The sequence below is a fragment of the Cottoperca gobio genome, chromosome 16 (assembly GCF_900634415.1).
Source record: "Cottoperca gobio chromosome 16, fCotGob3.1, whole genome shotgun sequence".
NCBI lineage: Eukaryota > Metazoa > Chordata > Actinopteri > Perciformes > Bovichtidae > Cottoperca > Cottoperca gobio.
In genome coordinates this window covers 16,675,182-16,699,085 of record NC_041370.1, presented here as the reverse complement: position 1 = coordinate 16,699,085, position 23,904 = coordinate 16,675,182, and the positions used below count along the sequence as shown (strand labels likewise).

The following is a 23,904-nucleotide window of genomic DNA, read 5'->3' as shown; positions in this document are numbered from 1 at the left end:
TGTGGTTTTCTTTCAAGTGGAAACTTGAACCCCTAGTGTTTTCAAGTGGTAATATTGTTCATGTTGATGTTGGATCTCTTTCCGTTTTCCTCTCGAGCTACCAACACAGGATGCACTGCTTTTGTTTTAAAAACAAACTGTGCATTGGAGACAGTGATAACATATTTTCTGTCCATTGGTTTTCATATAAACAACATGGCTCCTGTCCAAAGTAAGAAACAATTGCAATGAAATAGGAGATCTCGATCTCAGTGCTATGATAAAGGCAGAGTAAAACACACGGTGGTATTGATAAGAATGCAGGTTTTGTAACTTACTGATCTAGTTTAGTAGAAAGAACGCTTTGTATCACGCTCCCTCTTCGCCTTCTTCTTTCCCAGGTAGAGTTTCCACAGTTAACGTTACCCCGGTTGTTCCGGTACCTGGGGATAGCTACTAAAATATATTTTGTTGAGCCTCTAATGGAAATGATCTCTGGTAGAAAGTGATGCAGTGTACATGTCTAGGGCTTTTATTGTGAAATGGAGTCACGACCCAGAGGCAGACCGAATTGCATCCTAAAAACGCAGATGGTGTCATTATTCTACAGCCATCACATTGTGCAATCAACATTTACTTAATAATATAATAAAGTTAAAGCAAAAAGGTTATCTATTGCCACTTTAATGTGATGCGCATCTCTTTGGTAGGCTGTTATTAAAATGTAATAATGATGTCTCATTCACTAAATGTACAAGAGAAGGAAGACATGCATTGTGGTGAGCATCACAAACAGGAGACCAGATATTACGAAACAAGATGATCATTTGAATATATGGCAACCCTGAGAGGGAAGGTATGAGGTAATGATGGAAGGCTGTGTGGGAGAGAAGTGGAGGAGGCGATGAAAGGAATGAAAAATAGAATGAGAGGGAGTCTGCAGTTGACTGACTAGAGGTTTCTCTCTTATCATCAGATGGGGGATTTGCAGGAGACACACAGACCAGCCCACATCCTATTTTTATGACCTGCAATCCTCCTATGCCTCCATCCCTCGTCGATTTCTCCATCCCCCCTCTTCCTTGCTTCCAGAGCCCCAGGCGACATGGGTGGGATGTAGTGATTTATACCTCTGTGCATGTGTGTGTGAAGTAATGAGGCTGTCCCACAGGCTACATTTCCCATCCTACAAACACATTATCAACCTATTGGAATTCCTGATTATCGACACAAGGCTACCAGACAATATCTTTCATGTTTATCATGTGTAATCAACTGATCCCAAATATGCTGGCAGGAAAAAAATATCTTCATCAGCAGTGACCATTTTACTACTTTGGTTAGTTCTCTGTGATATAATTAACGGTCCTGAATACTTTTATGTTTATCACTTTACATTATATAATGTGAAAGATCCCTGTTAGCATAATGCACAATGCAGAAGAATGCAACATAGATCTAATAAGGTATGATGATTAATCTGCATATTTTCCACTGAGGTCTCGAATGCATCATATGAAGTTAAGATCAGATGTGTCTTGATATTAAGTTCAAACTGTCCAGAAAATGTATGACAAGCTAAAGAAAAACTAGAAAAAGAAAACCTGGTCCTTCTTTGTGTCGTCAAAGTGACCCCTGATATAGATGTACATGACATTATAAAACAATCAATAATTTGGTGAGATGCAGGGGGGTTACATGTCCGTAAAGTGTATTACAACTCCCTTGTAAAGGTCGAGAGTCTCTGATGAGATCGATCAGCATGGTCTGGCTGTAAAAAAGGTAATTGCCTCACCGGGCTACCTTCTTGATTGTCTTCTCCATAAAACCCTCCAATAAACACTAAGAGAGGAAGGGGCTATAAGAAGCATCCCAACATGTGGTCCTTATTGGGAGCATACAGCAGGCTTTTTATATAAACTTAAGAGAGTTTGAAGATGAACATTGGTTTATTTTGTTAGAGATGACGTTGCTGGATCTGTTTATTTGCACAGTTAACTGGCTTTCATATATAGAATATAGATATAGATGTTATTGCTTATGTTGAGTGAGTTATTATGTGTATTGGATGTGGTTGATGAAGATTGAATTTAGTCATTTTATATATCCATTTTGAAAAAAGGAAAACATTTTAAAGTGTGGGGCTATATATATATATATATATATCACAGTTTTATTGAAGTGTTGTAAAAGTACGGGGACACAAAATAAAAAAAATAACAAAACACAAAATGAAGCACAATATGTGCCAAAAGAACTTTTGCATGTTATGAAATATTCCTTTTTGCTTATTTTGTGCCCCTGTATTTGGCAGGTAGCACTATTATTTTGAAAGCAAACCACTTGTGGCCAATGAGTGTCATGATGATATCTACTGTAGTTATGTTTTGTTGGATTTGCAGAGTTTGGGAATCTTTTGATTTTAAATAATTTTTAACACATACAAACAATGGCATTGTTTTATTTTGTTACTTTGTGTCATATTGAGACATACTGATGTATTGGAGTGGTTGAAGAAGTATTACTTACAATGGTGAACCAAAATAGTGACTAATAGAATCCAAAGGTTTTTGCCTGATTGCTGTGGCACTTTCAGTTTAGCTTTGTTGCCGATGCAGAAATTGCTATGCGGGAATTAAATATTTGTATCCGTCATATCATGAGCATTAGGCTGATTTTACATGTTCAGTGGAAAGACAGCTCTGCTCTGCTGTTGTTTTTCAATGGAGAGAGCGGTGCCGCACGACTAGGCGGAAGCGCACCGCTCACAATTGCCACTGAGCGCTGCGCTCAAAGATCTAATTATTTCCACATTGACCTTGATTGCCACTGATCTTTCAAAGCGCAACCAATGAGATAACAGCTGTCTGAAGCAGCACAAGCAAGCATGGGACGTAACCATAGAAACAAAACTAATCAGCTGCCTTAACCGCAAAGCTCTGCACCCTACCTCGTGGTGAGTGCAGAGAACATTTACTATAATGTGAAGACCGCTTAACTGTTGTAAATCTATTTTACAATAACTATATAGATTCACATGTCTTTCAAGCTAGACCTTAATTTTTCCTTGAATTGAATATGTGAGATAGTCGACTGTGCATGCGGGCCCAGGCGATTTAGCAGTACAGGCAATGCCAATCTAAGCTTATAGTCTTTAACTCTGACCAACTGCCAATTAGGCTGCCCCTGGATTCAACCGTAAGGTTTCAGCCTCATGGAGAGCAGAGTAGCCTACATTTTGCAGGGTGTGCTCCACCCAAGCCTCAGCTCTATAATTTGATGAGTGAAGGCTTGTTTGTCCCTCTAAGTATGTCATGTCCTCTCTTTATGAATCTCACTTTTTTTTCCCTCCATTCTTTATTTTCATATACTTTCTTGACTTCACCTCTCTGTCTTTCCTCTGCCTGTCAGTGCACATTTGTCTTTGCCTTCACTTTTACCCCTCTTTCTCTCTATCAGCACGGTCTACTGTACATTATACACTTTAAGATGCATACTGCATGAAGTTCTCTTCCTCATCTACATGATTATATACGATTTCTGCTTGAGTATGCAAGATAACATTAGGCCATTATGCTTTCATCGACTATGACTGTGCTAGAAGAAAAAATGAGGAATCGCTGCTCAGTGATTTGGCTCTCATTTCAGACTGCACAAGCACAGGTCAGTGGGTTCACCTTGGGCACAGAGGGAAATGCCTCACTGCGTTGTCAATACTGACACTGCCATTGTTGATGCTAATGTTGTGTTCCTGTCCTCAATGCAAGATGCACTGAATGACAAGCTATTAAATTAAGAATGCCACAAACAGTATCGGTGTTTATTTAGCGGTTTGTTTTTTGCTTCAATTTGCTGTCAGTCTAAATTGTGCTCGAGTACAAAGTCAAACAATTTTAAAGCATAGGGGGTTTTACAACCGGTCCGTGCAATACAAGTCTTTCATAATTATTCTCAACAGAACTACAATGACAAAGCAGAGGTAATCACTTATGCTCCTGCCTATCAATTATTCTTCTGGTATAAAAAATATATTATTTAACACTGCAGACTGCAAAGACACTCATACATGTATAGTTAAAAGCATGTCTGCATTAATAATGAGTACACTAGAAGCCAGTTTTACACAGCACTGTGTGAAACTGGCTTATAGTTGCACAGTTTTCCTAAACAGTAGATCTTTGCAACAACCCTAAGCCCTATACTCCATGACTGATGATCACTGTCTTATGACTGGAGCAGTTATGACTGGGGCTACGGCTCTTATGAAAGTTGTTCAGACAGTTATTTAATCTTATTCCAGCATACACTACATCTGGCTGCTTTTCTGTCAATTGAGTTTCATAGTGCAGTTCTGTACAATAATGATATTGCACAGGTCCAATAATGTCATTACACACCACTCAAGAGACCATCTATGAATTAATACCTTGTAACAGTTATATTATCGTGCAAATGTTATTTTTGGTTTTGCCAAGATGGCTCTGTCCATAGTGCTCCAATATAATTGACAGTGGCAGTTGCAATGCATCACTTAGGTGTCACCATGACCACAGGATTTTATTAATGTGGAGCAAATGGCTCTGTTTTCACATTGCCAGTGATGCAAGTGTCACGCCTTCGGCCATTTTGAACAGAGAACACGAAATTTAGGTGTTTGATTACCTCAAAGGAGTGTCCTAGATATGAGGTCCTACAGGGGACAGACACAGATCAGCATACGATTAATTGGTCATGCACACTCTAAATAAATCTGTGCACATTTTTTATTTAAGTCTACAATTTAGAGGGGACATTACAGTAGCATTGTAGTAGCCCTGAAAGCTTAACGCACTCCAAATTAAGAAAAGATATACAAAATACAAATATTAAGAAAAATCTTCACCAATTTTACAACAAATGCGCAACATTTAGAAACAATTTACACACGAAAACATTGAATTTGACGACACATTGGCAGCATTAGGAAAAAGCGCTGCAAATAGAGAAACTTCAAACAAAAGCCTTGTTTTGTGGTTTATAAAGTTATTTAAGTCTGCTGTCCGTCATTGTGATTGCATGATATAATATGCAACCTAATGCAGATATCTGCACTAATATCAGAGTCATGCCATCACAATGTTAAAATAAGCAAAACATACCTACACTTTTTTCCAACATCACTGATGGATATCCAAGTTCAATAACTGTATAATCTACAAACGGCAACAACATCACTGTTTAGTGTACCCTGTACACAGTTTCTGTTGTGAGCTTCTTTCAGCATGTTTCAGTACTACTGAAAGATATTTAACAACAAAATATCACAACTTCCAAACTCATCCTAATAAAACTCTTATCTGTTCTGTAGTTCTGTAGTCATGAGCGACTTGCAGATGACCCAATATTTCTAGTTGAGGGCATGCTGCTAACGTGCATGGGCTGAAAGGAATCAGCAGTATATACAGATGTATATATTGGGCTGAGATGCCTCCCTTTGAAGAATACTTCATTTAAGTCTAAATCTGTAATCCAAACAGGAAACAAAGGGATACTATCATCAACCGTACTAAAAACAGAATCAGATTTTATTTGTCTAAGAGTCAACTTATTATGCTATTTATAAACAACTAAATATAGTTACGGAGAGTGTAATTGTGTCTCCTTGCTTTAAAAGGGTTGTTTTGACAAAAACTAGCAAAGCTGGAGTGCTATGCCTGGAAAGCTGAGCATGACGGGATGATAAAGGTTCAAAATGTAAAAAAGAAAAAAGCAGTTTAATATTACACATCTTTGAGCAGTTGTAATTATTCTGGGATTGGACTTTAAGTCGAAGCATGAGCAACCTGGGAGAGTGACTCAGCAGCTGAGCTGTGAGCCACAGCATCAGTGTGGGACTGAGAAATGGAGCTCCATCTGCTCACTGAAAATAATCAAGCAAAGAGAGGAACATCAAGTATTTTTAAGGGCCGATGAGAATATCATCGATTTGGGTGAAGAAATTAAAGACTAGTTCAGGATCTAAAACGAGGACTTTGAAACACTTGGTGCTTTGATGGAAATCTCAGTTTAATCATCCAAACAGTCAGCCAGCTTTGTAGCGACAGCCTCACATTCAGTTATGAAGCCAGTCAGTAAGTTAGACTCTCACTAAGTCAGCCCCTTAGCCATAGTGATCAAAGCAGCTCAGAGAGACAGTCAGTCACTTTAGGTCTAGTTCAGTCCAACAGTCTGACATATTCTAGCCTTCACTTACTAACTAGGACACCAACGTGCATCCAGAGCCCCAGCCAAACAAAACACACTCACATATACACATACACAGAGGCCCAGAAATAAAGTGCTTGGGATCAACTAGGATGAGCAGCTGTGTGCCAAGATTTCAACATGCAACAAGCTGGCAGCAATTAGGGCGCCTGCTGAAGGGGCTACAGGGAGCGGGATGGCCATTACTACTGTTCCTTCACAGTAAAGCTATAGGAAAGACTGGGATAAATAGTGAGTATGTGAATGAATGACTAACATATCATACCATGTTTGATTTTTATTTTGATCCTCTTTCCAATATGTCCAGCTTTGTGTGCCACTAGAGTGGCATGGAATCTACCACATGAATCAAACAAGAATAGTAGGAACCTTTAAATCAGTTTGCTCTATTCTGAGCTGGAGACATGCAGTTATTTGACATTATTCACATCCATTTTACAGTCCAGAAACTGTTTTCCAAGCTTAAAGGTATCTTATAAAAGTTTCCTGAGGCCATAACCTATTTCTGTCTTCATCATGAATACTGTATGAACTGCATTTGCCGCTATATAAACATCCAAGCAGTCCAACTTCATTGTGAGCCAACTTTCCAGCCTGATACAACACAGCTATAGGAAAATACATTGGAAGGCATCCAACCAACCGTAACAGAGACTGCAACATTTTGAATACAATCCACTTTGACAACATTCCTAACAGTCTGACTGGCAGTGGCAATTTATAGGAGAAAGTATGTGATTTAAAGAAGTTTAAAAAAGTATGATGTATAGTCTGTATGCACATGCAAGCACGCCGGCTACATTTATTGATTAATATGCACTTTAGTAGACATGTGCAAATGCTGCCTGTGTGTGTGTTCCTGCATGTGTGCAATCAGCGGAGCCAGAAAACAGCAGACCCCCAGGCACCAGGTGTCACAGAGAGAAACAGCTGAGAGAGAGAGAGACAGCTGCTTCTTCTGGTGTGTATCAGAGGTGGTCCCTCTAATGGTGGCGACATATTTCAAAACACTGGACTTTTGCTTTAAATGTACCTTCCAAAGGCTGTAACAGCACTCCCTGCCCTTCTAATGCCTGTGTCAGATTGGGTTAAAGATGTATTTTACAAGTATAGAACAAGTAGGGAATTGATGGTGGCTAAATATCTAGGAGGGTGTTGGCTAGTATAGGAACAAAGTATCTTATCTAAACCCAGTCTCAGACCTAAAGTTGTCAAACTCTTAGAAATGCTTGTTATACAGGTTTGAAAAAGTCCAAATAGACCACAGGTTGATGGGGAAACAGCTTATGATATACCTTATCAAGAAGTAGCAATATTTCAGAAAACAAACGTACTTTTCTATAGGAATGGTAAATACAGCATAATGTTACAAAACCAGTAATGTGACTATACCTGATAAATGATTATTATCTTTAGAGTAAGAATGCTCAAGTATTTAAATCATACCTTGCACCTACAACTATACCTCAAATAATAATGTTTCTCACAAGCACCATCACAACAAAGTACAATACAAAAGTCCCCCTGTGTTATTATATGGCTGATATCAGGCACCAGTGCAGCCCCCTATATGGGGTGTTTATGTTTTGGATGCAGAGTGATAAGGTAGACAGGCCTCTCCTTATTTGTTAGCATGATGCCATCATATCAGACGGGCCCAGTGCGTTGAGTGCAACCTATTGCCCATACGTGCATCCATGGCCTAGCCTCTATCTGTGCATCAGATGTGAGAGACCTGGGTTAAAAGTGATGCATGATCCCACCTTCGCTTACAAGATTGTTCAATCTACACGATTCTAAAGACAGAAAATAAATCACAAAACGTTCGACTCAAATCATGATAGATGTAAACTAACGTCGAAATACTCGTAAAGCCCGAAAAGACTGGTCGAGCTGTAACCATCCACACCTTGTAGCCTACTTGGTCCAACCCAAAATGGGGTCACTGCTTAATAATCAAACGCACATATTTCAGGAGGTGTTATTTAAGCAGTTGTCATCAAAGGATGCAGGATGACAAGTCAGTAGACTTATATGTTGTAAATAATTACAAGCTGTGCGCATCTCTCCAGCACATCCGACGCGCAGTACGCATCTCGCCCATGAAACCCGTCAGTGCTTTTTGTCATTTTTTGGCAACAATGTGGCAGACCACCAGTGATCACACCGACAGCTCTACTGTAGCTCCCCCAGAGCCAGACTCGCCCCTTCCCGACTTACCGGATTTGAAAAACGCCGCTATGTCTGCCGCGTCCTTCGCAGCCTCATCCAGTCCCTCTCCTGCACTCATGGCTGTGGTCGCTTGTGCGGAAATAGCGATAGTTATCCTCGAATGGTTTTATTGTTGCGATAATTATTTATCGGCAAAAGCGGATCCTAACGCCTTTCATTGAAGCAGATCCGGTCATACAATCTGTGCTCCCTTCATTGAGCGAGAGACCTCCTCCTCCATTTTGGCCGAGAAGGGAAAATCCTGGCGACCGATCGGCGGCGCTCCCGAGTTGGGACGTGAGGGGAGGCGGAGGTAAAAGAGGAGGGGAGGAGGACTGAGGGAGGAGGGCTATTCCGTTAGGAGTGGTCGGTGGGGGTGGGATATCCTGGGATTCCTTTTCGGGGGGTTTTGGTGCATTGTGCGCCACCCAAATTTAGTGTGCGCCACAGCACATCAGCAGCACCCAGCGTCACCGACTGCGGTGCTGATGCGGGCTGCGTGGGAGTCATTCTTCAGGATTTTATGCCTTAATAGCTCAAGCCCAGATGTTATGGGAGATGTCATATCGACACACATCATGTGTTGTTGTATTATAGGCGTAGGCTAATAGTAGTAGCAGTATAAGTGTAGTAGTTCTTATATGTAACCTTATTATATAGGCCCCTATCTGAATTATTGCAGAAACGTGAGTTTAATATTCCCCTGAGGTCATTGAGTTCTGCTGTTGCATTATTTAGTTTCCCAATAGTTATGGCCTACTGTAGGCCTACAATTATAAGTCGTTCACAAGGGTAATATGTCGTTTTCGCATGTGACTAATCATATTTTAGTGGATACGAGGAGAAAGAGTGTTTAATGCTCTCTTCATCTCGTAGTGACGAAGATGATGCTACAGTATGAGGTCATTTGCCCCACAAATCTAACCCAGTTCTCCCTGACAGCTGCAGTTTCCTTTAAGTAGGGACAATGCACTGCTGCCATCTAGGGGTTGCCTTCACAAATTGCAGGTAAAGAGTGGCCTATTACGCTGACTTCAGTTTGCCTCGCTTACTTTACATAAAGGGCTACATAATAATACATGAAACGGATTTAAATAAATTGAAATTCATACATAAGTAAATGTCCCTCATTGCTTATTAGATTGAAGTTTCGGCTACGAACACTTTATGCCTGTGACATCATCAGTATGATTGATGCAGCTGAACAATCAGCAGGCACACCTGGAATAGATTGGCCCTAGCGGTTACTTCATAACGCCTATAACCGCTCGTGGTTTTTAAGTATAACGCATACCTTGGAATAATATGCGTCTGTCCTTTTTTGGAGTTACTCACCCTTATAAATAAAAACAAACAACTAAAACACACGCAAACCAATGTGGTTCTAAAGTTTGGATATAGCCTTACGCTACTGTTGCCGTGTAACGACTTAAAACTACACAGGCAATCTCACGACCTTAGTGAGAACTAGCATATTTGACTGGCTAACCTATATATCTTGCTAGTATTGTCGACTTGAAACAACACATAAGAACGAGCAGTTGGACTTTATCAGACAAGTGGGCCTACAAAAATGGCACATATGTTTCCGTCTTCTCAGTTCAACAAAACAAGTAGTTCCTAACCAAAAGTGACTTGCCCTTAAATCTGTCTTCCTGCTCCAACAGCTGGAACTGATTTCATGGCCTGTGTTGGTGGTCCTCTAGCTGTCTTTCTGTACTTTAAATGCTCACGCAATTACGGTTTGGTTTGTATTTTGAAAAACTTCGGTGGAAAAAATAAATAGCCAATGAATTGTCTACATTTCATTCGGGACCAGCCCACTACCCTGTTTACCCCTTTTACAAATTGCCTCGTTACCATGGAAACCTCTAACAACATAGGCTGCACTATCTCCGCCTGAAGAATGTGTGGAAGGCCGGTCAGGCGCTTTAACCAGGGAAAGAAATCTCGGAAAAGTGTCCCCTAAATAAACAATGTAGGATACTTGACCCGGATGAAGCAGGGGGATATAAAGACTGGTAATAGAGGAGACATTTCTGTGAAGGAATGTTGTAGCCATGTCCTTCAGCTCTCGACTCGCCAAAGTCAGCTACAGGAACAGACCCACCCAACCTTCTGCCCCAGCGGAGTCACTCAAGGAGATGCAGGTAATCTGAATTTGGCAATCATGACAGCGTGACACTTTTTGGAAATATAAGTTTATGAGGGAAATCCTCTGTGAGTTTCCCCACAAACAGAGGGAATGAATTCAAATATTAGAAATACTAATCATTATAACAGACCTTTCTTTTCCATGTGTCCTAGAGAGAGCTCTGAGTGCGGTAGCCTTCTTTTAGGTATTAGATCTACTATAAAAGCCATTTATCTTTTGTGTTTTTTTGTTTTGTTTTTGTTCTTAATGGGCTGAGAATGGATTTGTCACATCGGCATATGGTTATTATGTTTGTTTTATTTGTAAAATATCACTCTTAATATCACTAGGTGAGGCTTGTTTTTTTTTTTTCCTTTAGTTGTGCACAGTTGCCAATCTAAATTTAAACAGTGTTGTATTCATTCAGCTGGCACATTTGCAGTCATACTGTACATGCAAACACAGATCTTAATGTCTTCCTTCTTGCAAGCCCAGGTATATATATTTGTATTGTTTTGTCACTGATTAGCATTTGTTCAAACTGTAATGTAAAATGCCTTATATCTGTAACCAATGAGATTGTTGCTTTTTACTTTTGTGCACAATACACAAAACTGGAAATCCTAGAAATAATAAGATAGAGATGTATTCAAAAACCCAGTCTGGTTCAAAATGGCTTTCTATCACTTTCAAGTTCTCAAAATGTTGAATTAATACATTTTAACATTGGCCTTGGATTCATTACCATACAAAGCTAGTTATTTAGCACAGCTAGATGTAGTTCATTTAAAATAGGATGACACAAGTTAGGAAAGTAAAACACGTTTACTCTCACATCAGAATTTCCCTCTCTATATGTGAAAAAAGGAGTGATGGAATGAATTGGCACTTCATTTACTCCTCAAGAACCCCCCGAGCCCTGATAATTGCTCTGAGAACCACTACACTATTACTGGCACAGCAGTAGGTAAGAGGTAGATAGGTAGGTAAATAGGTAGAGCACAACCTGCTGCACTATGTGTTGATTGCATTGTGAGCCTCCGTCCACTAGATGGCATTGTATAGTAGCTGTGATGTTAGATTAGCCTCAGAAGGCTGGATGGTGTTCCACAAAGATGTTTTACATCTAGTACTCTTTATTAATGCCATTATAAAAATAGTCACCATTATTAGAATAATTTGTTTATCTGTCGCTAATTTAGTTAGGGTGTTAATTAATTAGAATTTGGTTTGTGAGTTATGAAATGTCTTTATTTTTATTTTGTAATGTCTGTTTACAGCTTGTATGATTCTGTATAACTCCAGGCCTAGAACATAATGTAAAACATATATACATAAAAAATATTGCACTATTTATGCAACAACTGGAAGCCACAGCACTTTGACTCTGTGGATTTGTTCCATTGACTACATACTGTAGGGGCCAATTTCTTTATTCAAATTGAACAAATTCACTCTCGTTTTAATGTAACCCTTACCACAATGAAAGAGACAATATGTCTCCACATGCAAATTCCTTCTAGATGCTAATGCAGTTAAATTTGTATCCAGACAGTTTAAACACCTCCCTATTATTATTATTATTATTATTATTATTATTATTATTATTATTATTATTATTATTATTATTATTATTATTATTATTATTATCTAAAACTGCCTTTCACATGGGATGGACCCAGAGCACAGCTAATCCTGAATTTACTGCACATTTCTCTGTGGACATTAGACACTTTCTACAGTCTCTGCTTGTCTTTCTAGTAATATACTTTAAGTAAAATAATGGCTATATAAAACAATGATACTTGTTGGATAATTGGATTGTATGTTGTAATTGTAGCCACAAGTGATTTGAAGCAAATAGATAACAATGTCTGTGAGAAACCATGCAGGTCAAAATGCAGAGTCCTCAGAGCTGTTTCTGCTGCTGAGACATGTTGTGCTGCAACCTGGTGTAGTTTTAAAACAGATTTGTTTAAGCTCTCTCCATGTTTGAGTCAGTGTGAGCATCCTCTGGCATAACAGTGGACCTTTCTATGTCATGCTCCCTCTCCCTGTCTTTTTCTTTCAGATCTCACCAACCCCTCATTTATAATTTACAGCCACTCTCCCGTTTCATGGCAGCTCAAAACCAGCCAGTTCAACTTAGAAAATCATTCATGGCATAGTGAAAAATTGATGACCCAACTGCTTTTAAATGCAAAGCTTCGCAATCATTTCTTCTATATCAAACCATCAGTCAGATCTATATGGAGAGAGCTGTGCGTCTCATCGGCTTGACACCACAGTAAAAGCAAATGGAAATTTGTTTCTACTGTGTGTGTGTGTGCGTGTGTGTGTGTGTGTGTGTGTGTGTGTGTGTGTGTGTGTGTGAATATATCAACAACCTTTCCACCCCCCTCACCCTCATCCCTGTCTCTCCATCCCATTGTTGTAATGAACGTGTAAGGTGAGAGCAGGACCTTGATAATTACCTTACAGACAGATGGTCATCCAACACCGCATTATCTAGAAAGCAGTCCCCGTTTACGAGAACCACTCTTATAATTTCAGGGCAGTAACCTTATTCACTTGGCTAATAAGAACGCTGATTGCTCACATGCTTTAGCAAAGCCGCTTGTTCCCTGTCTTGTCGTCTTTGTTGGAAGCTGTAAATCTCTAATGTCATGAAAAGCAAAGCCAATTAAGAGGGTGGAATGACCTGAAAAGAAGTGTCAGACTAAAAGGCCGACAATGCTGCATTTTAAACCAGACTATCAAAACAAGGTAAGGTGACCCAAGACTTCTGAAGTTACAGGTAACTAGGCTATCTACTTTGGCCAAACGTAATTCAACATTCATGTGTCAGGACTCAGTAAACAACTGATGAGTTTGTATCAAATTGTGACTGTTAGAAAAGTTCAAGAAGGCTGAAGCAAGGGAAAAGCTTGCAAAGATTATTCTATATGAAAGTCTATTTGGAAATGTCTTAGTGTGCTGCAGGTTATGCAGGCTTCCCACAAGGAGCAATACCCAATAATTGTATCTGACAACAGCCTGTTAGATTTATTGGAAAGATATACGGCAACCAGTGAAGAAGTTCCACTTTTTTTTCAATCTACTTTCTTCTGATAGACCAAAGTGAAATTATTTGAAACACCTGTTTCACCTGAAAAATCTGAACTGTTTTACTGCAGCTCTGAGAAAAAAAAAAGTCATGTTTTAAATTTGTATTTTCATATCTGTTACAATCCAAACTGAGTGACTGTGCAATTGCAGTTTACAGAATGTGTGCACTAAGTAGTAGGTAGAAATGATCACATCAGTTTCTTTCCTGCCTCTATGGCATGTTGGGGGTTATGCTGTCTACTGTATCATCAAATGTCAGAAATGTAATAAGTATTTACTTTAGATGTACTAAAATGAGGACCACGTTTCTAAATTATAAAAAAGAAATATATAGACTGAGTCAGAAGTTTGTCATGAAAGAACTGAACTGGAATTTTGTATTTTTTTTATACTATTGTTTCAAAAAGGAAAACTTTTGGTCTTTCAAGTTCAATACAATTGAGTAAACAGACTTATATTGGCCTGTTGTTGTTGTTGTTGTTGTTGTTGTTGTTGTTGTTGTTGTTGTTGGGGCCTTTACATTAGACTATAATTTTTCTATATCTTGGTTGGCAAATGTTGATGTGTGAAATATCCCTGAATTTGGACTAATACAGTATTGACAGAGTTTAGTCCATAGCTACCAATTTTGAATGAACATTTAATTAGATCTATGTGACCAGTTTTCCACAGTTCAATTATAGTGACATTTTACAGCTATGTTCCTGCTTGCTACCCTATCGTGTTAGAGCAGTGATCCCTTAGGTGTGTGCACATTCCTGTATGTTAGTTTGTGGATGTGCAGTAAGTGTTGCATACAGAGCTGCCAATGTCCTTTCTTCACCTGGGTATATAAGCATGGTCATTCACTATCAAGTGTACGATGCACAGCTCCCAAAGTGCCCATGTCAGTCAGTTTGTTTGAACACTTCTATCTTGACCACAGCTGGCTATGAAAACTCATACACTACTCACAGAAATAGCCATTAAACATAAAGCAGACATACTGTAGCTTCAGCTCAGCTGGCTGACTGGTCACCACTGAAAACTTGATAGGGCTACTCACTTTGAGTCAGAGAGGCGAAGAGCTGTCATGTCGCAGGTGTTTAGAAAGCAACTGTGGAAACAAGTTGTTTCCAAGCTCATTCAGGTAAGGGAAATCATGCAGCACTGTTGTTGTTTTTGTTGTTGTTTCATTTGACTGTTCTCTCCCATTTTAGTTTAACCATCCCCATAATTCTTATGTTTAATACCAAGCGCTGGTAAAAATAACTGTAAAACATTATCCACATCTACTGTGTTGTCTTTGACAGTATGTGGGATTTGGATAAACATATTTTTGAATTGATTTATTCAATATTTGACAAGTTATCAGACGTTCCTGTCCAACTGTCCTGCTGCACATTTTTTTAACAGCTATTTTCAGGATAGGGCTTTGTTTTCTTCTGAAAGCTATTAATGTTGCAGATGTTATTACATGGGTCTATCAGTGCTGGCTTCTGTGGTATGGGAATAACTAGTGTGGTTGTGTGCGTACCTATCTGTCGTTGTTTAAGCCTGTTTTTTGTTAGCTACTTTGTTTCGTGTATTGCATTCAGCAGTGACTTTGTGCTTGTTTGAATAATCAGAACCACACTGCATTGTGTCTGTATTGTTAGTCTCTGGGCTGAAGACTGAGCTGCCTGTTCACACAATTGGAATAGAGGCTGAGACAAGGTGTGAAACGACTGGTCGGCCAGCTACTGATGGCTTGGCATGCTTTCTTTCGTGTTCGTGTGTGTATCTCCAAATACTTTTACAAGTTTGGTGTTATTTATTGTTAGACTTCTGTAGTGGTTTATTTCTGACATGTTTAAATTAGTGTTTATATTTTCTAAGATTAAGTCAAACATTTTGGAATCGTCATTTTTGTGTTTCAAAATCTACAGTGCAAATCAAATAGCCCTGTTCAGCAGAATATTTCTCTTTTAGAAAGTCTAATATAAAGATTATGGATCTTGAAATGAGATCACCAGTCTAGAAATGACAATTGTACAGTTAGTGTTACTAAGATCTTACACGTGTGAGTCCTATGCTCACGTTTAAAATATGCTTCACGGGAACATATCTTGAGCACTGATGCCAACACAAGGTTTGCATACATTAGATATAAGTTCATGCGTGAATTGACTGAACTGTGTGAAATAAGAGTACATTTCAAGCCTGCAATTTTGTGCAGTTTGCGCTCGGGAACCACCCTGCTCTCTATTGAAATGATTTGTTACAATTAGCCATTGTTCCCGAAGGGGAGGTTTGTTATTGCTCTGCAAATAATACCATGGCTTCTGAGAAAGTTCCATTATTCTGCATATTTTGTGGGTGATGCAAGGGGTCACTATTTGTTATCTTCCTTGTTTCACTATACAAACTTGAATGTCAATGTGGTTATTGTCTGGTCTCCCTGAAAGCTGGGGCTAACAGGCTAATGTGTTGCTGCTCTGACTAAACTTACTGACACACAGCTTGCGTGTTCCACCTCACTCTGGCTGACCGAATCCCCAGGGTGTAACTAACACAAAGCAATACTTTGACTTTAAACCCCCCTGACTTGTAGAATTGTCCCTTCTCTTTTGAAATCCAAGTCCATGCCTCCTGCCTCTTGCCTTTTTATATTATTCCATATCTTTCTTACTCCCTTTTTCTCTTCTCTTTCATTTCCCTTATGTCCATATCCCTCTTGCCTTGCTTTTATCAATAGTTTTCTCACTGTGCACAACTACGATCCCATACTTTAATCTATCTCCCTTTGTCTTCTTTTGGGATCAGCTCTTTATATCCCTTGTATCTGTTTTGACTATGTATTTAGGTTGTTCTTCCTCCATTCATTCATGTATGTCATCCTTACTATCTTTTGGATTTGGCATCATTCTGCCATGGTCTTTTTTTTTTTACTTTATTCAGGGTTCTAGCTGATCTATCCCTCAACATCTTTCACATCTATTCTCTCCAATCTGGTTCTCGATACAAGCCATGGGGACTCACCCAGGGTGCTTGCATGTAAAGTAAGTCCTGTGTTCCAGTGTACACTACAGATTTTAGCAATCAGTTTCGGTTTAAAAACTGATGTTTAAGGATAAGGCTGCCCAACAATGAAATCCCTGTTCTATAAAGTACATACAATCACATGGATGTGTGCTTAAAATACAACAAAGAGAGATGAGTGGAAGGAAGAACATGATGAGAGAAAAGCTAGATCAATTAATGTGTCATTATCATTGTTAAAGTTTAATCCAGTTGTTAGCAATTGTTTAAAAAAACAGCTATATAAAAGAGCTAGCTCTCGAGGGTGCTATTTTTGGCATGGCCAGTCACAGTAGGATGTTTCCTGCTTTGTTGTAGAAGAGGGCCTTTTGAAAGACGGTCTGACCATGGTGACGTCAATGCAAGTATTTTAAGCCAGATAAGAACTATTCCTGGCAAACAGAAGAAAGGGTGAATGAGCACACCACCAGGTATAATGTATTTTATTGACTGACCTTGTTCCTGTGTTACTAAGCAGCGTAATCTGGCAACCCATTGTTGATTTTACCCTCCCAGCATCCTAAATACAAGCCATGGTTGTAAACTGTTGTGTTGTTTGTTGATCCATTCAAAGAAACCATTAATGTTGCTGACTTAGGATGGATGTTGAAGAGGAATGGAAGCACTTCTCTTTATAAAGATGAAAATAGGAACTTATGTACATTTGGAAAAGGAATACGGATATCTTTTTTGGACATGTTCTGTCATTCTTGTGTGGCGCTACACAAAACGTATTGATGGATACTGTGCATTGACAGTATGCGGAGGCTTATTCTTGTAACTGTTTTTTGTTCTACTGCTCATTCTGAAACTGTACACAAGTGTGCTTCTTTGAGTGGGCTTTTTGTTTAAATGATGTCTGAAGAAAAAGTGTTGGACCACAGGAGAGCTTCAATCATCTCTTATTACCACCAACAACCTCATCACTCCATACCACGTTTGTGAAATATGATTTATGATTTATCGTGTGATGGCTTAACCTCCATTATGTGGAATTCAGCTTTACTTCTGTCAATTCAGAAAGTAATTATTCTTGCAAATGGATACATACATATTGCTGTGAGAAATGTAATCACAATCGTATATGCATATATCCATCTAAATATTCATTAAAAGTATTTGTGTGATTTGTTTAGCAAAAGTTGAAAGAGGAACGTGAAGCTAAGCGGGCCCAGCTGGATGGAAGACATGACTACATCCTCAGCATTGTGGCTTCATGCCTGGGACTGGAGAAATCTGATGTGGAAGATGCCACACTGGATGGGAATCAGGTACCCTGCATTTTCAATATTCTTTCACATGATATGATTTTTTTTTATTATAAAACGTTAGACATGAAACTAAAAGAAATAGGTGTGCATTTAATGTATTCTATGCGTTTACAGTAAAGGCTCAAATGGCAACACAATGCTTCTCCGTTTGGGAGACTGTTGTGTCTGATTTGCTGAATGTTTTCTCTTTTTCTCTTTCTCAGATTGACCGCATGGAGCAATTCTTTGTGGCTGACGGTCTTCCACACCTCATGTTCTACTTTCAGGACACTGAGCCCGTTGAAGCAGGTAGCATGTGAAAATGTGAAAAAATAAATGAAATGTGAAGATTATATTTAATTGTTAGCAACAAATCAAGTTGAGCTACTGTCCCTGTATGAATCATGTTGGCAACAGCGATCATGGCAGTACTGTGCAGGTCTCCAACATTAATTATAAATCAATTCAAATGCAAATTCTCCAGTATCAGGATTACAGTGAGAAATCAATCAGGTTGTGATGATACCTTGTGTTGTTTCTATGTCCAATTCTTTGTTTCAGCGGCGACAGCAGCAACAGTAGCCTCTGTGCCTTCGCAGCTTGTTGCCAAGCAGCATGGTCGCAACAAAAAGTCGAAGGTGTTTGTGACGGACGGGAGGGATGTGGCATTGACCGGAGTGTGTGTCTTCTTCACAAGAGCCAACACTTCTAAGGCAATCACCTCTGAGAACATACACAGAGTGAGTCACTTTGTACCATTTAGCAAATGTAACCATGAAGTCATGATTTTACTGTTGGGCCTCTAGTTTACCCATTTGTCTGATAAGTGATTTCCCTTAACTAAAACAGCTTCTTGTCATCCAGAGCTGGCGAGAAAATAGGGGGGCAATAGCATTCTGATACTGCGGGCAGTTCTGGTTATTGATTCTTTGCTGTCAGCAGCAAAGCTAATCACCAACACTGAACAATGGGCATGTTTGCTACATGACACTCACAGCAAGAGGGGAAGCAGGGAGGGAGAGAGAGAAAATACATTCACACATTCATACAATCATAACATTAAAATAAATAAGCTAAATTGTCATGAGACATGGATAGGGTACATTAGCGCGTGGTACATGTAAGCATAAAAAATGGGAATGTAATTAAACAAAAAATCTACATGGACTGGACCAGGGGATTTAGATATGTTTTTTTCATTGTCTAAGCCACATACAAGCACATTTATATTCAAGCATCGCCTTTACCACGGGTTGGTGGAGGCTATTGGTATATGGCCTACATCTGCGTGCCCACTCCAGTGACATGGCAGCATCAAGCGCATTGTTCTTCAGATATATGTTTAGCTTCAAGTTGGGTCTCACCTCACACGTTTCCAAGGTTCTACACATTGGACAATACTGCACCAGCACTGGCACATGCAGTGGGTCATAACCCTTTGTGATGTACACACTCATCCTATCACAGAACCATAGTTTCGGGCATACCATTACGCTTTTTGGATTCAGTAAAATGTTGCATTGTTTTTCTGCAATGATCTTTGGACATGCGTGCACTTTGATCTCTTTCTAGGATGTAAATTTCAATATGTTGGACACAACAGAGGTGGGTCTGTTAAAAAGTGTGGAGCAGTTGCTCTCTGAGATCTTCATCCCCACACTGACGAAGATGAACCATGGCTGGGGGGAGCTGGCCAGTCCACAGGCCCAGGCTGTCAAACAGGACTTCATATCCTCATTGGAAGGCTTTGTGTCTGTTTTGGCTGGAGCACAGGAGAGCCTGCAAGAAAAGGTAAGGAACAGACTCTGCTACACCACAAGGATAAGCTGATTGTTAATGAGAATTATATTCTGAACAGCTATAAAATACCCATTTGACTTCAAACTAAAGCTCATTTAAATATTTGTGCATTGACCAGATATTACACCCGTGTTTGCTTAGCAAAATACAGAATAATACACAATTATTCAGATTAATATAGACAAGAAAAGGATTTGTAAAACCTGTGTCATCACAGTAGTGTTTCATTAAAGCAGTGATACACTTGAATAATAATGTTGCAGCTGTAAAATATTTGTAAGAAACCTGCTTTGACTACAGCTTCTCCTTTTAAATACATTTGATTTAGAAACTTGTGTGAGCCCACACAGGCACATCCACAAACAAAACTGCAGCAAAAATAAACTATGTCACGGCTTGCCTCCAGGTTACCTTGAAAGTGTGTGACACATTTGACCTGCGAGTGCTAAAAGGCCCATCTGACTACATGGCAGCAGCCAACAGCACTGAGACGACAGAAAAGATAGAGGTCTGCATGAAAGTCTGGATCAAACAGATAGAACAGGTGAGACGTGTTTCACAAGATTGTTTTTCTTATGTTACCTTTTGACATTGTTATTGTTTTTATTGTTGGTTCTGTATTGTATTATTGTTGTTTCTCACAACTCAAATATTTAATGACTCAAGTAATTCAAGGTCCGTTTGGGAAGAGTGCACAATTACCACAATAAAGTGACAAAATAGAATATGAGAAATGTAGGTAAAGCAAAGGGTAAACTGCAGAAATTGTGCTTAAACATCTAGTAGATATACAGTGCCTCTGTTCTGCAGGTCCTAGCTGAGAGCGACCAGCTGAGGAAGGAGGCTGATGACCTTGGCCCTCGGGCTGAGCTGGACCACTGGAAGAAACGAATGTCACGCTTCAATTACCTTCTGGACCAACTCAAGAGCCCTGATGTCAAGGCTGTACTAGGTGTGCTCTTGATGGCCAAATCGAAACTCATAAAGGTCAGAAATTACAGTCGGTCACTGCTAGGTTTCAGTGACTATATGTACACATTTATTTGATTTTGCTGCTTTATAGTACACCATTTAGATTCTGCCAAAATATCTTCTGTCCATAATATCAGTGTTTTATTCTTGTTTTGTTTTGACAGTATGACATAGTTGTAACATTAAATGCAAAAAGAGTTTGTTTGTACAGTCGTGGCGGGAACTGGACACCAGGATCACAGATGCAGCCAACGAGGCCAAAGACAATGTCAAGTACCTCTACAGCCTGGAGAAGTTTTGTGACCCTCTCTATAACAGTAACCCTGTGAGAAAACTACTTGAATTTCATTAAAGATGAAATGATCTGCTGCACTAAACGCAAACCACTTGTACTGTATCCATTTCGAACTGTTCTTAAATTGTGGGAATGGCGTATTATACAAATAATGTTGAATGTTCTATGTGTAGAAGGGCATGTGCACAATATGTTGAATGAACACTCACAAGATATAATTTCTATTTTACCCCAGGTATCAATGGTGGATGCAATCCCAGGTCTGATCAATGCCATCAGGATGATTCACAGTATTTCTCGCTACTATAACACATCAGAAAAGATTACATCACTTTTTGTCAAGGTAGAGGTGGCTGCCTATTATACACAATGCAACATTGCTGAAATGGATATGGATTATATTGTAATCAACAATATGATTCAGCAAGGCTGGCTACAGTCTGGATATTGTCTTCATTTAACCCTGAGATCTGTGATTTTCATGTTTTTATGGATGAATACAATGAACCTTTAGAAACATTTAATGTTTTCCTACTAAGAGCAATACAACATTAACCCATAGTGAAAAACAAGAATTATGAACAAAAGATATCCCATTGTATAAAATAAGTGGCTCTATTCAAAAAAGATTAGATGTGAACAGAATATGATCGTCATTATGTTTCATGGACCATAATACAGCACTATTGCACTAATTGCTCCTTTGACCTTTTGACATCCTTGCTCATGATGTACTAATATACTGTACTTTAGCTTCATGTATAGTCTCAAGTTGTTTGTGTCGACCAATAATTCAAAATGCATATCTTCATGTCCCCATACCCATCAATACCTACAGGTGACAAACCAGATGATCACAGCCTGCAAGTCCTACATCACCAATAACAGCTCTAATTCAATATGGGACCAGCCTCAGCAAGTTGTAGCTGACAAAATCAAAGCTGCCATCTACTTAAACCAGGTACTACTTATTTGTAAAATATGTCATTCATCCTTTCAATAATGTATCTCTCCTAGAAAAAAAGAAGTGGTTTATTTGCATCATAGTATTGCTGTTTTTCAGTTTTTGTCCATTTTTACATATTGTTTTTAAAATATATATTTATTTTGTCTTCTACACAAGACATGGTACAATGTGTCCTCATTAGATGTTTTGTTCAGACATGTGAGTTCTTCCAAATAATACCAGAGGATACAGTAGTAGGTGGATATATTGGCATCGCCACTGATATAATGTTAAGAAAGGAAGCAAAGTTCCTTTTCCTTGTTACCACAAGTGAACAGTTTTGTTACGTGTCAAACTGTGTCCTCCAGGAGTATCAGCGGTATTTCCAAACAACCAAGGAAAAGCTGGAACAGACTCCCTCAGAGAGACAGTTTGACTTCAGTGAGATGTACATTTTTGGGAAGTTTGACACGTTCCAGCGACGACTCAACAAGATCCTGGAAATGTTCAGCACCATTTCCACCTACTCTGCCCTGCAGGACTCAAAGATAGAAGGACTGGAGATCATGGCCACCAGGTTTCAAGTGGGTATATTGTTAGATCACATTTTTGTCAAGCCATTTTTGATGGCACATTGAGGTATTGCATTAACTGATGAAATGCCACTTCGAGCCAGCTGAGTCATTCATTGATGTTGTTGATATGCTAGTTAGTGGCCATGCAATGCTGCTTCAGCGGGCTATGGCAATGAAGGGAACAAGCTTTACATCTCTTTTATAACCAATACGTACATGGAATGTGCAACATGTTGATATATTGTTACACTGAGAATTAATTGGAAAGAGGTTGGAATTGTATTTATTAAATTCATACAATTTAATGAAGGAGATATAGATTTAAAGAAATTAAGAAGAAATATGTTAAAAAAGCTTTTTTTTTATTGACAGTGCAGCTAAGAAAAGTACAGTATGTGTCCAAAAGTGATTTGATTTTACTAACAAAGAGCTTCAGGCTGTACATTAGTGTGACCTTGCCACACTACTGACTTTTTCCTTGTTTGTTTTTGCTGTGGGAAATACTTTGACAATATTTATGCTTACAAAATCAGATCGTACTGCCTCGGTTCATAGAAAATTACACTGTCTAATTGGTGTTTTAGATGTTTTCCCTTAAGAGTATATTGATGTGAGCTGTCTGTTTGTCTCTGCTTCCGTTGATGTACAGACTGCAGAAATGCAGGGAAAATGGGAGGTAATGTCTCATCGCAGTCTTCAACTTTTTAGTTTCGCATGGCCTATATTCATAGTAGATGGCATGTGTTGGTAAAATTCATAGACATAACATTTTACCATTGTACATATCACTTAATATCAATATGACAATACTAACTGCATGAAACATGAACAGAGAACCAATTCTAAAGTTTGTTCTTCATGAGTTGCTCCATTGATTCGTATTGTTCAGTTATTTTCTCCAGCAATATTACTACCAAATTGCGTTTTGCATGTCTTCCAGTTTACCTACTGTAATTCCATCAGTCCTTTCATGGCCCAAGTAACCAGAGAGATTACAATAGATTGCAGCAGTTGACAGTTGCCTCTTCAGTATATACATAATTTATGGCAAGCTTTAAGATTTGGTGTTACATTTCCACCTATGCACTCTGTTTGTCCTTTGCTATTTTAAAACTCAGATTAACTCCCAGACTAAGAAACGATGTTGCCAACATCAGTGTGATGAGGCACAGTTGGTCGAGGAAATGGGATTCAAGAATAATTCACAGAACTTCACAATTTCGCAGCTCAGGTTTTGCAGCAAAACAATGAGGCAAATGTTCTAGAGGCTTATGAAACCTTTGATTAAGAACTGATTAGTGTTGTAAAAATAACCTATTGTACATATGTGTTTGTATGCCTGTGTGTTCTTT

The 23,904-nt window shown here is 39.0% G+C and overlaps 2 protein-coding genes across 4 annotated transcripts in view; one reads left to right on the top strand and one right to left on the bottom strand.

The window, feature by feature from the left end:
* The window catches only part of triob (trio Rho guanine nucleotide exchange factor b), a 103,962-nt gene extending 95,298 nt beyond the window's left edge, over positions 1–8,664 (bottom strand). For all 3 annotated transcript variants that reach the window (XM_029450782.1, XM_029450784.1, XM_029450785.1), the window contains exon 1: positions 8,443–8,664. In XM_029450782.1, coding sequence (XP_029306642.1) covers positions 8,443–8,512 — 70 coding nt within the window. In that variant the 5' untranslated portion in view covers positions 8,513–8,664. The remainder of the gene's footprint in view (positions 1–8,442) is intronic.
* Positions 8,665–10,490: 1,826 nt separating this feature from the next.
* The window catches only part of dnah5 (dynein, axonemal, heavy chain 5), an 87,581-nt gene continuing 74,167 nt past the window's right edge, over positions 10,491–23,904 (top strand). The window contains exons 1-11 of the mRNA XM_029450763.1: positions 10,491–10,583; positions 17,851–17,985; positions 18,189–18,273; positions 18,526–18,704; positions 19,537–19,755; positions 20,171–20,308; positions 20,575–20,751; positions 20,948–21,061; positions 21,267–21,374; positions 21,870–21,992; positions 22,346–22,561. Coding sequence (XP_029306623.1) covers positions 10,494–10,583; positions 17,851–17,985; positions 18,189–18,273; positions 18,526–18,704; positions 19,537–19,755; positions 20,171–20,308; positions 20,575–20,751; positions 20,948–21,061; positions 21,267–21,374; positions 21,870–21,992; positions 22,346–22,561 — 1,584 coding nt within the window. The 5' untranslated portion in view covers positions 10,491–10,493. The remainder of the gene's footprint in view (positions 10,584–17,850; positions 17,986–18,188; positions 18,274–18,525; positions 18,705–19,536; positions 19,756–20,170; positions 20,309–20,574; positions 20,752–20,947; positions 21,062–21,266; positions 21,375–21,869; positions 21,993–22,345; positions 22,562–23,904) is intronic.